Source organism: Camelina sativa, chromosome 9 (genome assembly GCF_030686135.1).
Source record: "Camelina sativa cultivar CO46 ecotype springtype chromosome 9, ASM3068613v1".
NCBI lineage: Eukaryota > Viridiplantae > Streptophyta > Magnoliopsida > Brassicales > Brassicaceae > Camelina > Camelina sativa.
The window spans coordinates 20,635,581-20,647,963 of record NC_141888.1 but is presented as its reverse complement, the minus strand read 5'-3'; the positions used below and the strand labels follow the sequence as shown (position 1 = coordinate 20,647,963).

Below are 12,383 nucleotides of genomic sequence, written 5' to 3'. Positions count from 1 at the left end.
GGAGCAAAGTGGAGCAATTTGGATCAGTTTGGAGCAATAATCCGCAAGAAATCAACTTGGAATCGATCAGAGGAGATGGTGTCGATCGACACTGCCTTAGCATCGATCGACACCCAGTCCAAACCGACGAGAGAGCCAAATTTGGAAGTTTTACAAAGTTGCCCGAAGTTTTCCATATTTGCAAGACTAGTCCCTGACGTGTTTTAGGACATATATATATAGTTTTTAGGTTTTCCAAACCCTTAAGTTTTATTCTATCAAATTTTGGGAGAGATTTTGAGAGCTTTTGGGAGAGAGATCTGAATTCTTTGTAGAGAAGAATTCTTGAACTCCTTCTTATTCTTTTAATCTCTATTGCTTATTATTCAGAATCATGTCTTGTTCTTCATTGATCATGTCTAAGTAGTTTGCTTGTTAGGTTTAGGGTTTTTCACAGGGATTTTATGAATTATTAGATCTGATTATTTAGGATTCATTATCTATCTAGATCTTCATCTTAGGTTGTTCTTCATATTAATCCTTGATTGGTCATCTAGAATTAATACTTTAGGAAAATAAATTGATATGAGAATATAATTGATTTTTCTGATAAAACCTTTTGATGAGCAAAATTATTTCTTACAAAGAGATTTGATTTAATAATTTTGTGAACAATCTAAACCTGATTTTATTGCTGATTTTTAACCTAGAATTTTACAAAGAGATTTGGATTTTCTGGTTTTAAATTTAGATATTATTTGCAGTGAGAACTGATTTAATTTACAAAAGTGTTTAGAGTTCTAGATATGTTCTTAATTGTTTGAATCATAATTTATTGATTGATTTAATATTTTATAATTTCCTGAGAAATTCCCTAGGCCTAGCTTTTTGATCTTCTGAATTTACAACAGCTTTTATTTAATATTTTGTATTGTTTATTTTAATTCAATTTAATTTGTTTAGCATAATTGAAAAACTCTATAATTTATTGTGTAGTCTTGAGTCCTTGTGGAATTCGACCCCTAAGTACTGCAGTGATCTCTTAATTTGAGAGAGTAGCTCTAGGGTTAATTTGAGCATATCAAATTTTGGCGCCGTTGCCGGGGACTCTCTGATCTACCATTAGATTTAAGTTTTTAATTTCGTCTAAACTTTTCTTTTTATTTTCTACTTACACGTTTTGGTTTTTTTTCTCTTTGGTGTTTCAGGTGCATGCCTCCTAGACCTCACACAAGGAGCAACAAATATGGTCCTACTGTGAATTTGTCAAACAAAGAGTTGGGAAAACTTGAACGTGAGAACAGAAAAGCAGCTAAATCTCTGAAGATGGTTAATACGATCATTCTGATGCGTGATGCAGCTGGTGTTTTGAGGGATCAAGAGGACCACTTGCGCAATGAGCAGGGCCAAAAGCTTGATGCAGAAGGAAACGTGATTCCTGAACCTGTTGTCAACGAGCAGGCTGTCGTGAACCAGCAAGCAGGTGTCGTTGATGATCCGGATCTTGGTGTCGATCGACACCAACAGGGTATCGATCGACACCCCCTTCCTGCGGACGGACGTGGAGCTGCCAACCACGTCCAGAACCCAGTTCGAAGACAGGAGCACAACCGGGACTTGATCAGGACCATTGCTGACTACAACCGGGCTGATCTTGTGTATGAGAACCGGTCTGCTATTGTTCCTCCCCCTTTTCAGAGGAATGATTTTGAGTTGAAACCTGCGTACTTTCAACTAGTTGGGCAGAGACCTTTCTCTGCTTTGCCCAATGAGAAGCCTCTGGACCATATTGAGCATTTTGAGGATCTTGTGACCAGTATCAAGGCTAATGGAGTGACTGAAGACTTCATATTCTGCAAGCTCTTCCCATACTCACTTGCAGGAGAGGCATCTCAGTGGTTGAAGTAGTTGCCAGCTGGATCTTTGACATCTTGGCAACAAGTCAAAGTGGCTTTCCTAAACCATTTCTATGATGATGCAATGTCAGATGAGTTGAGAGTCAAGCTATCCACTTTCAAGCAAAGACCAGATGAAGCTTTCAAGGCAGCTTGGGTGAGGTTCAAAGCTTATCAAAGAGACTGTCCACACCATGGTTTTTCAAGGGTACAACTGTTGAGTATCTGCTTTAGAGGGTGTGGCTGGAAGTATCAGTTAGCTTTAGATGCTGCAAGTCATGGGAACTTCAAGACAAGATTTCCAGAAGATGCAGAAGTTTTGATTGAGAATTTGGCTTCTAGCAATAGCACTAAAAGAGCTGATGCTGAAAGAAAGAGACTGCATGGAGAGTTTGATGCAAATCAGCTAGCTTCTGTTAGTGCTAAGCTTGATTCAGTGCACAATCTTCTTGTGGGAAAGAAGTCAGTCCAATTTGCTGCTGAAGTTGAGACGTTTGAGCCAGAGCCAGAGAATTCAGAGGAGAATGTCAACTATGTGTATGGAGCTGGGTATCAGGGACAGAGATTCGGTAATCAGCAAGGAAACAGACCTTACAATGGTGACCAGAAGCAGCAACAGAACAATGGCTATACAAGAACCTATGGGAATTCATCTTATCAGTCTCCACCTCCTAAGACTTCTTCTGAGAGTAGAATGGAAGCCATGCTTGAGCAGCTTTTGCAAGGACAAGAGAATTTGACAGTGACATTCAATGGAAAGATTGACAATGTCTACACTGAGCTGAATGGGAAGATAGAAGCATTGAATGTTCATGTTAAGAAGCTGGAGATTCAAGTTGCACAGACTGCTGGGTCTGTCAAACGACAAGAGGGTTTTCTTCCAGGAAGAAGTGAGTCAAACCCTAAACATGCTTGCAATGCCATATCTGTGAGGGATGAAGATGCTGTTGAAATTGCTTCTACCGAACTGGGTGAAAAATCGACAAAATTCTCGGTTTCAGATGATGGTGTCGATCGACACCACCTGGGTGTCGGTCGACACCCATCTCAGTCAGATGCGGAAAACACAAAATCTCAGGTTCCAGCTGTTGTTGAGAGGGTCTATAAGCCTAAGGTTCCTTTTCCCAAGCCAAGAAGGTCTAAGCAGGAGCTTGAGGAAGCTAGATGCAAGACTATGATGGATAAGGTGATGATTGAGATGCCTTTAATTGATGCAGTGAAGCTTTCACCACCACTTAAGCGCTATGTCAAGAGAATGGTATCCAATGGTTTGAGCCCTGAAGAAGGAGCATTGCTAACTAAGGATGTTAGTGCAATTCTGTTGAACCAGCCTGTTCAGAGGAATAAGGAGAGAAAGCAGGAGGTGGTTGTCTCTAAGGAAGTGAGTGAAATCATTCAATGTAGGACTGCTAAGAAGTTACCAGATCCTGGAAGCTTTGTACTTGATTGCTTAATCTCAGCAGGAAGGTTTTCTCACTCACTTTGTGACCTTGGCTCTAGTATCAACTTGATGCCACATTCTGTTGCTGTGAGACTTGGGATGATAGAATTCAAGCCAACTCAGATTTCTCTAATCCTAGCTGATCGCTCCCGAAGAACTCCTGAAGGTGTTTTAGAGGATATTCCAGTTAAGGTTGGCAACTTCATGATTCCTACTGACTTTTTGGTGCTGAAGTATGATCAAGAGCCTAAAGATCCTCTCATCTTAGAAAGATCTTTCTTGGCTACAGCTGGTGCCATCATTGATGTGCAGAAGGGACACATAGCACTGAATGTGGATGGTTTGAGTTTGAATTTTGAGATGGATAAGCTGAGGAGGGCTCCTACTATTGATGGACAGACTTTGTCTGTTGAAAAAGTTTCTGCAACACGGGCATCAGGCTCAGTGTCGATCGACACCAACAAGGAGGCATCGATCGACACCCCTCCACGACCGCGACAAAACTTGTCCAAAACTGATGCTCCAAGTCAGAAACCTGTTCCCAAACAGAAGAGTCATCAGTCCACACTCCAGAGCCCTCAGGTAAGGCAAAGGTACACCTCTTCTGCACCTAATCTTCCTCCTATCATCAACAAGAATTTCAAAGAGATAAAAACTGTTTTGCAGTTAACCAAGCCACGAGATTATCGTAGAGCGCTTGTTTCTTCTGTTGATGATTTTGCAGGACAGAAGAGATACCCTCCCATACCTAAGTTCCGCCCTGGTCCTGTTCCTCACATCTTTGGCAAGCCTCATGCACCTAAAGCTTATACACCACCTTGGATGAAGAGGACTTCAATGCCATGTTTTGCTCCTACCGATGCCTGAGCTCCAACACAGTCAAGCTAATGACTGAAAACAAGCGCTTAGTGGGAGGCACCCCACTGGTAGGTTTTTCTTTTTCTTTTGATTTTGATTTTGATTTATTTTATTTTTATTTTTGCTTTCCTCTTACTTGATAACACTGGGGACAGTGTTGTTTAAGTCTGGGGGAGGTTAGTTACTAACTATATTTTCTGTTTTTGAGTTTCAGTTGTGTCAGTCAAAACCATAAAGTTTGAGTCAAATTTTTCAAAATTTTTCTTTTTATCTTTGGGAATTATGATCTTGACTAATGATTTCTCTTATTTGGCTAACACTCTAATGATTATTTGTTTATGCTTGATCTCAGAACTGAAGCTTAGAAAGACTAGAGCCTTATCAACAATCCTGAAAACCATTATTCAATGGATATCTGATTGATCTAACGTTGTCTCAACCTTTATCAGGATTTTAATCGGACTTAATCTCTTACTTTGGGGTTGGAAATCAGTGGACTAGACTTCTTCTTCGGGCCATACAAGACAGTGCAATTTTTCAAAGTATGTCTCTCCTCTCTCTTCCCTTCAGTGCTTTAAAAAAAAAATAAGAAAAAGAGAGAATAAAAGATGATATGATTTTGATCAGTTTAGAGAGGTAGGTAAATTGCCTGTGACCTCATTATTCTACTCTTGAGTCAAATGATCACACAAAGCTTGGAAGCGAGGGGTAGGTAAATTACCGATGACCCCGGTATTCGCTTATACCTTTGAAAAAAGAAAAAGATAAAAAGAAAAAAAATTTTGAAGTGAGAAAAGGGAGAGGAAAGGAGATGTAAGAAGAATGTCTTGGCCTGAAGAGAGTCCATATGCCACTGATCAATACACCCAAGGTAAGAACTCACCTGTACTTGCTTAAATTTATATAATGAGATGATAATGGAGATTTCAGAGATTCCAAGGGATTGTGGGATTTGAGTAAGGAATGTTGATGCTAATCATGGTTAAGTATAAGTAGTAAGTTCTTGAGTCAGGTAAATGAAGAGTGCAAATAAAGACTCATCATGCAGTTGAGTGAGTTCCCTGTTTTCAAACCTCTTTCACAGGTCTAAGTTTATGTTTTGCTTGAGGGCAAGTAAAGGCTAAGTCTGGGGGAGTTGGTATATCATGGTTTTTGTGGTTTTTAACCATGATATAAAGAGTCTTTTAGTGTCTTTTCATTTGTTTCTAGATTGTTTTTGAGTCTTTACAGGTTTTTAGCATGGAAGGAGCAAAGTGGAGCAATTTGGATCAGTTTGGAGCAATAATCCGCAAGAAATCAACTTGGAATCGATCAGAGGAGATGGTGTCGATCGACACTGCCTTAGCATCGATCGACACCCAGTCCAAACCGACGAGAGAGCCAAATTTGGAAGTTTTACAAAGTTGCCCGAAGTTTTCCATATTTGCAAGACTAGTCCCTGACGTGTTTTAGGACATATATATATATATATAGTTTTTAGGTTTTTCAAACCCTTAAGTTTTATTCTATCAAATTTTGGGAGAGATTTTGAGAGCTTTTGGGAGAGAGATCTGAATTCTTTGTAGAGAAGAATTCTTGAACTCCTTCTTATTCTTTTAATCTCTATTGCTTATTATTCAGAATCATGTCTTGTTCTTCATTGATCATGTCTGAGTAGTTTGCTTGTTAGGTTTAGGGTTTTTCACAGGGATTTTATGAATTATTAGATCTGATTATTTAGGATTCATTATCTATCTAGATCTTCATCTTAAGTTGTTCTTCATATTAATCCTTGATTGGCCATCTAGAATTAATACTTTAGGAAAATTAATTGATATGAGAATATAATTGATTTTCCTGATAAAACCTTTTGATGAGCAAAATTATTTCTTACAAAGAGATTTGATTTAATAATTTTGTGAACAATCTAAACCTGATTTTATTGCTGATTTTTAACCTATAATTTTACAAAGAGATTTGGATTTTCTGGTTTTAAATTTAGATATTATTTGCAGTGAGAACTGATTTAATTTACAAAAGTGTTTAGAGTTCTAGATCTGTTCTTAATTGTTTGAATCCTAATTTATTGATTGATTTAATATTTCATAATTTCCTGAGAAATTCCCTAGGCCTAGCTTTTTGATCTTCTGAATTTACAACAGCTTTTATTTAATATTTTGCATTGTTTATTTTAATTCAATTTAATTTGTTTAGCATAATTGAAAAACTCTATAATTTATTGTGTAGTCTTGAGTCCTTGTGGTATTCGACCCCTAAGTACTGCAGTGATCTCTTAATTTGAGAGAGTAGCTCTAGGGTTAATTTGAGCATATCACTGAAAGTTTTGGTCATCTCAACATATCTCAATTTTTTCCCCAATAATAGTCCTTTTTATCGTTTGGTTTTAATGTTTTCCCCATTTTAAAGTACTATTGAAAGATGCTTCTGAAGTGATTCAAAAATACAATTTGTAGTCTACTATTGATGCTTGTGAAGTGACTCATAAATACAATACTTGATATTGAAAGATTGAGAGAGAGAGAGATAGAGATTTTAAGTCGGAAGAGTGAACGGATTTGAGAATGCAAGAGGGATATGGGGAGATATTTTGGGGATGTTAGAGACCTTCTCTTTTGTGGGTAATGCTATCTTCTTCTTATAGAGTTGACAAGTATACAAGAATCAAGTTGAGAAAACTTCTCAAGTTTTTTCTCTGACTTGGTATTTTCTACAATAAAATAAAAGTAATAGTATATTAGATAAAGATAAGGATTTATGAATATATATAAAAGCTACATAAACCCAACGTTCACAACCAAAATAAAGAGTGCACACTAGAAGTTAGAAGTAACCTCCAAAAAAGCAAGCAACCATGGCCTCCAAATGCATAGATGATTGTGTAACTATCACAAGCGACACCGTTGGCGCCCGGCCGCTTATGACTTACAGAAATGTTTACAAGTGGCCAATGGCGGAGGCAGAGTTCCTACGGTCAATCACACACGGCGGTAGCAAGCGTCGCTCCACGGTGGTTGACAGCATATCTTGTAGGCAAATGTACCTTAGAAGCTACACTTTTTCCACAAAAGAGACCGAAAAGGACGGTGGTGATCAATGTGGTGGCGAAGCCGTCGACAAGAGAAACAATCAGAGTTGTATAGGAGGATGGAGAAAGAAAGTGGCCAAGAAAGCTATGAAGAAGAACCAAAGGTCGTCGTCTAGGGCGTTTGTTTTCAGACTAGTATGGAAATATTTGTCTTGTGCGTCCACTACTAAGGTTACCAATATCGACGATTAATGCAAAATAAATTATCTGTTGGAGATGAGAATAAAATAGTAAATTAGTCCGGTCTGGTTAAATCATAAGGACCGGGATTTTTCTACCCGCTTAAGCCAAGTAAACCCAAGAAAACCAAATAATCATTATCATGTTTTCTAAATGTTATTGTGAGGGTTGGAATTCAAAACATCTAGGATATATTTTGTAGTATTTCATAATTTTGTTGTAGTGAATTGTTTTCTAATGTATACGGAAACTATCTTTGGTTTTATAATTTTGATAAACTTATTAAATTTAGAATTCATTGACCCGTGGTTGAACCAAGTCGGTTTGATAACCCATTTGATTTCCCGGATGAACAGAGTTTGTTACTAGCTGAACTCTAAAACTGGAGAAGAAACCGTGGTTCAAGACTTCAAGACGTGGTCGTGGTGAATGAAACAAACAAACCAATGGAACCGGACCTATAACAGTTCCAAGAGAAAACCCGATATATAGATAAAAGATGAAAGAACCAGTTTTCTTTCTCAAACCAAACCAGAACAAGAAAGAACTAGATTTTGACTTCTCTAAAATTACAGTACAATTGAAACAACAAAGAGTGTTAAAAACATCCATATAATAAAAAGAACAAACAAATCTCAGACAATTTCAAATGAACATTAATAAAATACAAACTCAGGATAAAGGGAGAGAGAGAGGAATAAAAATGAAACAGAGGAAACTTTTTTCACTGATGAAGAACAGAACAGAACAGGTCGAGCAGAGAACAAAGATCCTATCTGAGAAAAAACCTGATGCCTTTTCCTGGTTTACATAAATTTGCTTACTTCTGCTTCCGTATGTAAGAATCACACACTACATTCGCCAAAATCCCCTCACTATCTTCCCTCAGATTTCACCAGTTGAGAGAAGACTTTACTCATGGAAACACCAGAGAGATCATCAATGCTCGATTCTTCGAACTGCCCCGTTGTCCCTGGAACGTTAACACTCGTGTCTCCACGACTGAAGTTGTTGATCTGTGGAGGTAACTCACCAATCATATTCGTGCTGTTATCTTCTGGTTCGCCATCTATGACTGCTTCTTGAAGCTGCAACGCATATTCAAGATTCCACAACACATCTCCCATGGATGGTCTATCTACTCCGTAATCCGCCAAACATTTCTCACCTGTTTCCGCAAATTTCCTTAACGAATCAGGTCTGATGTTACCACGAAGGGACTGGTCAATGATCTGATCCAGTTGCCCTTTCTTCTGCCACTTCATTGCCCATTCAGCAAGATTCACCATCTCTCTTGGAAGTGTTGGGTCTATAACAGGTCTAGCACAGAGAACCTCAAAGAGAACAACACCGAATGAGTAAACATCGGATTTCTCAGTGAGCTGTTGCCTTCTGAAGTACTCAGGGTCAAGATACCCGAAACTTCCTTTCACAGCAGTACTTACATGAGTCTGATCAAGCTCAGGTCCAGTCTTGGACAGTCCAAAGTCTGCAACTTTAGCCATGAAGTTCTCGTCTAGCAATATATTTGCAGATTTCACATCTCTGTGAATGACGGGTTTCGAGTCACCAGTGTGAAGGTAATGCAACCCTCTAGCCGCGCCAATGCAGATCTCAAGCCGTTGCTTCCACGTTAAGCTAGGGTTACCTGACCCGTAAAGATGACCCTTTACTGTTCCATTCTCCATATACTCATATATCAGTATCATCTCATTGTTCTCATCACAATAACCAATCAGAGAAACCAAATGACGATGACGAAACTGTGATAACATCTCGATCTCTGTCCTGAACTCCGCAAGCCCTTGCTGAGATTTAGGGTTTCCTCTTTTGACAGCTACCTTTGTGCCATCATTAAGCTCTCCTTTGTAGACTTTACCAAAACCTCCCACACCAATGTTACGACTCTCGTCGAAGTTGTTTGTAGCGTCTTTAACAGCAGCAAAGGGAATACGGTAGTTGGCATTAGTAGTTATACTTGTAAGTGTAGTCCCATTCGAGTATTTGCTTCCCATTGTAGCTGAAGTTCCATTTATTGAAAACGGCATCCAAGTCTTCGAATGACCGTCTTGGCCACGTTTCCTCTTCTTATACAACACAAAGCAACTTCCCAAGAAGACTAACGCAATCAACGAACCAATGGTTGAACCTATAATCATCCCAACATGATTCTGCTTAGTGCTTGAACTACTACTACCGGGCACAAACGCCCCTGTACTTAGCTGACCTTTGGAGTTATTCATCTTCATGATCTCCAAACCATTCACAATCGCGTTTGGATAATCTGTGTGAACAGTCGATGGACCGATGCTCACACGGATTTTATCAGAACTCTTAGGCGACTGCGTGACAAAGTCCATCGAGTATGCACCAGCCAATGTGTTGTCAACAAGAGTGCTAAGATCAATATCAGTAGCAGCAGTCATTGAGTCAACATAAAGATTGAAGTATAGCTGGTTTAGAGACAAACTAACGATATCGCAGAAATGGAAGCGGAAGTAGTACTGAAAGCCTGGCTCAACATCGAACTCCCATGTGACATTGAAGTTGCTATTGGGGTTATCCGCAGAGTTCATCTCAGTGCAACTACCGTAAACAACTCTTGGAGCAGAGTCCTCTGTAGCGTAACCGTTAACGTAGTTAACAGTTGCAACTTTAGAGACAGTCTTAGCTAAGTTCTTCTCAAGGAGAAAGCTCGAGTCAGGCACCCAAGTTCTTGTAAGAGTATCGTTGTTAGCCGATACAAGCGGACCTCCCATGTTCACTCTATGAATCGTTTCAAGAGCTTGTAAAGATATGTCCTGACTCTGCGCAGGGTTGCCTATAAACTTTGGTGTACCAGTGATCAATGTATCAGGAACTGAGATAACTTCAATAGCATTCACAAACGCAAACGAACCACCGGAGGGAGTAAACGTGAGGACTAAATCACCCTTATCAACATTCAAAGAGTACTCTTTCACAAGTCTAGTACTACTAACGCTGAAATCACTCAAAAGCACATGAGACTGAGACGAAACTGCGAATTTAGCTGAACTCATTTTGAAGCTTTGGTAATCGAAAGGATTGAAATGGAGACGAACCCAATGACGACCAGGAGAAACAGAGAATTTGTAAGTAGAGACTCCGGTGAAGACTCTTGCCGTCTGGTAAACGTCTGAGCCTTGGCCAGCGAGGATCTCTTTGGGAGAAGTAAGCAAGTTGGAAGAGAGCTTATCAGACATGAAGACTCGGCTCATTAAGGTTCCATTGCTTGGTGAGCCACAGTTGATTAGGTAATTGTCTTGAGGTTTGAATCCATGGCAGATGCAAATCAAGATCGAAATCAAGATGAAAGTTCCAAACTTTTCAATGCCCATTTTGATTAAACAGAGAAATTAAACCTGAGAATGGAACAGATCCGGAAGAAAGAAATCACGAAATTAGGGTTTTGTATTTGTTATATGAAGTTGGAAACAAAGTAAAGATGGAAACTTTCTAAGATCAAGAAAAGACCAAACTACAGAAAAAGTGAGAGAAACAATAAATTTTATTTACCTTTAAGACAAGAAATCTAGTAGAAGTAACGGTCCCATGAAAGACTGATCAAGGTAATGAATAGATCAAGAAACTGAAAATAAAAATTCAGATTTTGAGTGTTGGGGTTTAGGTTTGGGTTTGGGTTTGGTTTGAATAAAATATAGCAAAAACTCTACTCATAAAAAGAGAATAGTTTACAGCAAAGACCAGACTGGTTACAGGATGTTTTTGATTCTTTGTGTACTCTGCAAAATATGAACTCAGGACTATGAGAAGAACAGAGAGAAGGAGAAGAAAGAAGATGAAAGAAAAAAAATCGAATTTTTCTTTTTTTTCTTTTTTTGACTTTTTTTTTCTCTTTCTAATGGCTAAGGAAGGAAGAGAAAATAAGGAATTTTGAGAAAATGATTAGAAACGTAAATTATTCGTCGCATTTATTATGTCAAATGCATAAAGCTGTTTTTTATTTGTGGTCGAAAATAGTAAAATACAAATTTTTTATTAATTGAAAATGGTTAGATATTTGTTTTTTATTTTATTTCAGGTGCTTTGGCTATGGTGGTGGTTTACAACAAAGTCTTGTTTGTTATTTTTTTTTTTGTGTGAAGATATTTTTAAAACTTCCGACAATATCGATGAAGAGATCACTTGAATTCATGGAAACCTTTTTTGGGTTGTGTTCACTTTTGCATAGTGAATTAAATTCTTGTCGATCTATATTTTTATAGTATTTGTTTTACCTTATTAGTAGAATATAACAATATTACTAATTAGGTCTTTAATCTTTAGAAATCTTGGTCTTTTTGTATTTATGCATATCTTTTTGGGTTTGTAAGATTTTAAGAGAATGACAACATTTTAGTTTAACCACTCCATTATATATAAACCATATGGGACATGACACATGTTATCAATTAATTAATAGGAAAATAACAAGATCCCACTAATGCACCTTGTGACATTATTCTTAAATAGAATTATTACTCAACAAGACACCGCAACCAAATATATTAATATTGTTTTTAGTGGCTGGCAAAAATTGATAGATGCAATAGTGAAGTTTGAGAAATGATTTTCGTTTTTTTTTGGATTAAATAAGTAAACCAAGATTGGTGGAAGCCCATAGCATAGTAGTTGTTAGACCACGTCTATGTACATGGTTTTATCTTAGTCTTCCTCACATCTAACTAAAGCATGAATGTTAAAAATGAAAGGTTTCTACTTTATAGCTTTTTTATAGGTTGGGTTTGTCGGCAGATTTGACTGTTTTCTCCTTTTTTAACTGAAGATAGAGTAAAGGTGATTATACTTTGGGCTTTCCATTTTATCGGTTTCAATAGACTGCGACCAATTTGGTATACAATTATATAGTATTCATCTAAGGGTCAAAAGACTCCAAACCACATGTTTGGTGGCCTATTTGATC

At 38.0% G+C, this 12,383-nt stretch overlaps 2 protein-coding genes across 2 annotated transcripts; one reads left to right on the top strand and one right to left on the bottom strand.

The window, feature by feature from the left end:
• Nucleotides 1-6,992: 6,992 nt before the first annotated feature.
• Nucleotides 6,993-7,551, top strand: LOC104711091 (uncharacterized). Its single transcript, XM_010427767.2, has one exon. It carries the CDS (start codon nucleotides 7,025-7,027, stop codon nucleotides 7,448-7,450), a length of 426 nt encoding a protein of 141 aa, XP_010426069.1. The 5' UTR covers nucleotides 6,993-7,024; the 3' UTR covers nucleotides 7,451-7,551.
• Nucleotides 7,552-7,973: 422 nt separating this feature from the next.
• Nucleotides 7,974-11,557, bottom strand: LOC104711090 (receptor-like protein kinase HERK 1). The gene is made up of 2 exons (XM_087466585.1): nucleotides 10,976-11,557; nucleotides 7,974-10,821 (listed from the first exon to the last, which is right to left on the bottom strand). Exon 2 carries the CDS (start codon nucleotides 10,795-10,797, stop codon nucleotides 8,314-8,316), a length of 2,484 nt encoding a protein of 827 aa, XP_087322711.1. The 5' UTR covers nucleotides 10,798-10,821; nucleotides 10,976-11,557; the 3' UTR covers nucleotides 7,974-8,313.
• Nucleotides 11,558-12,383: the final 826 nt, after the last annotated feature.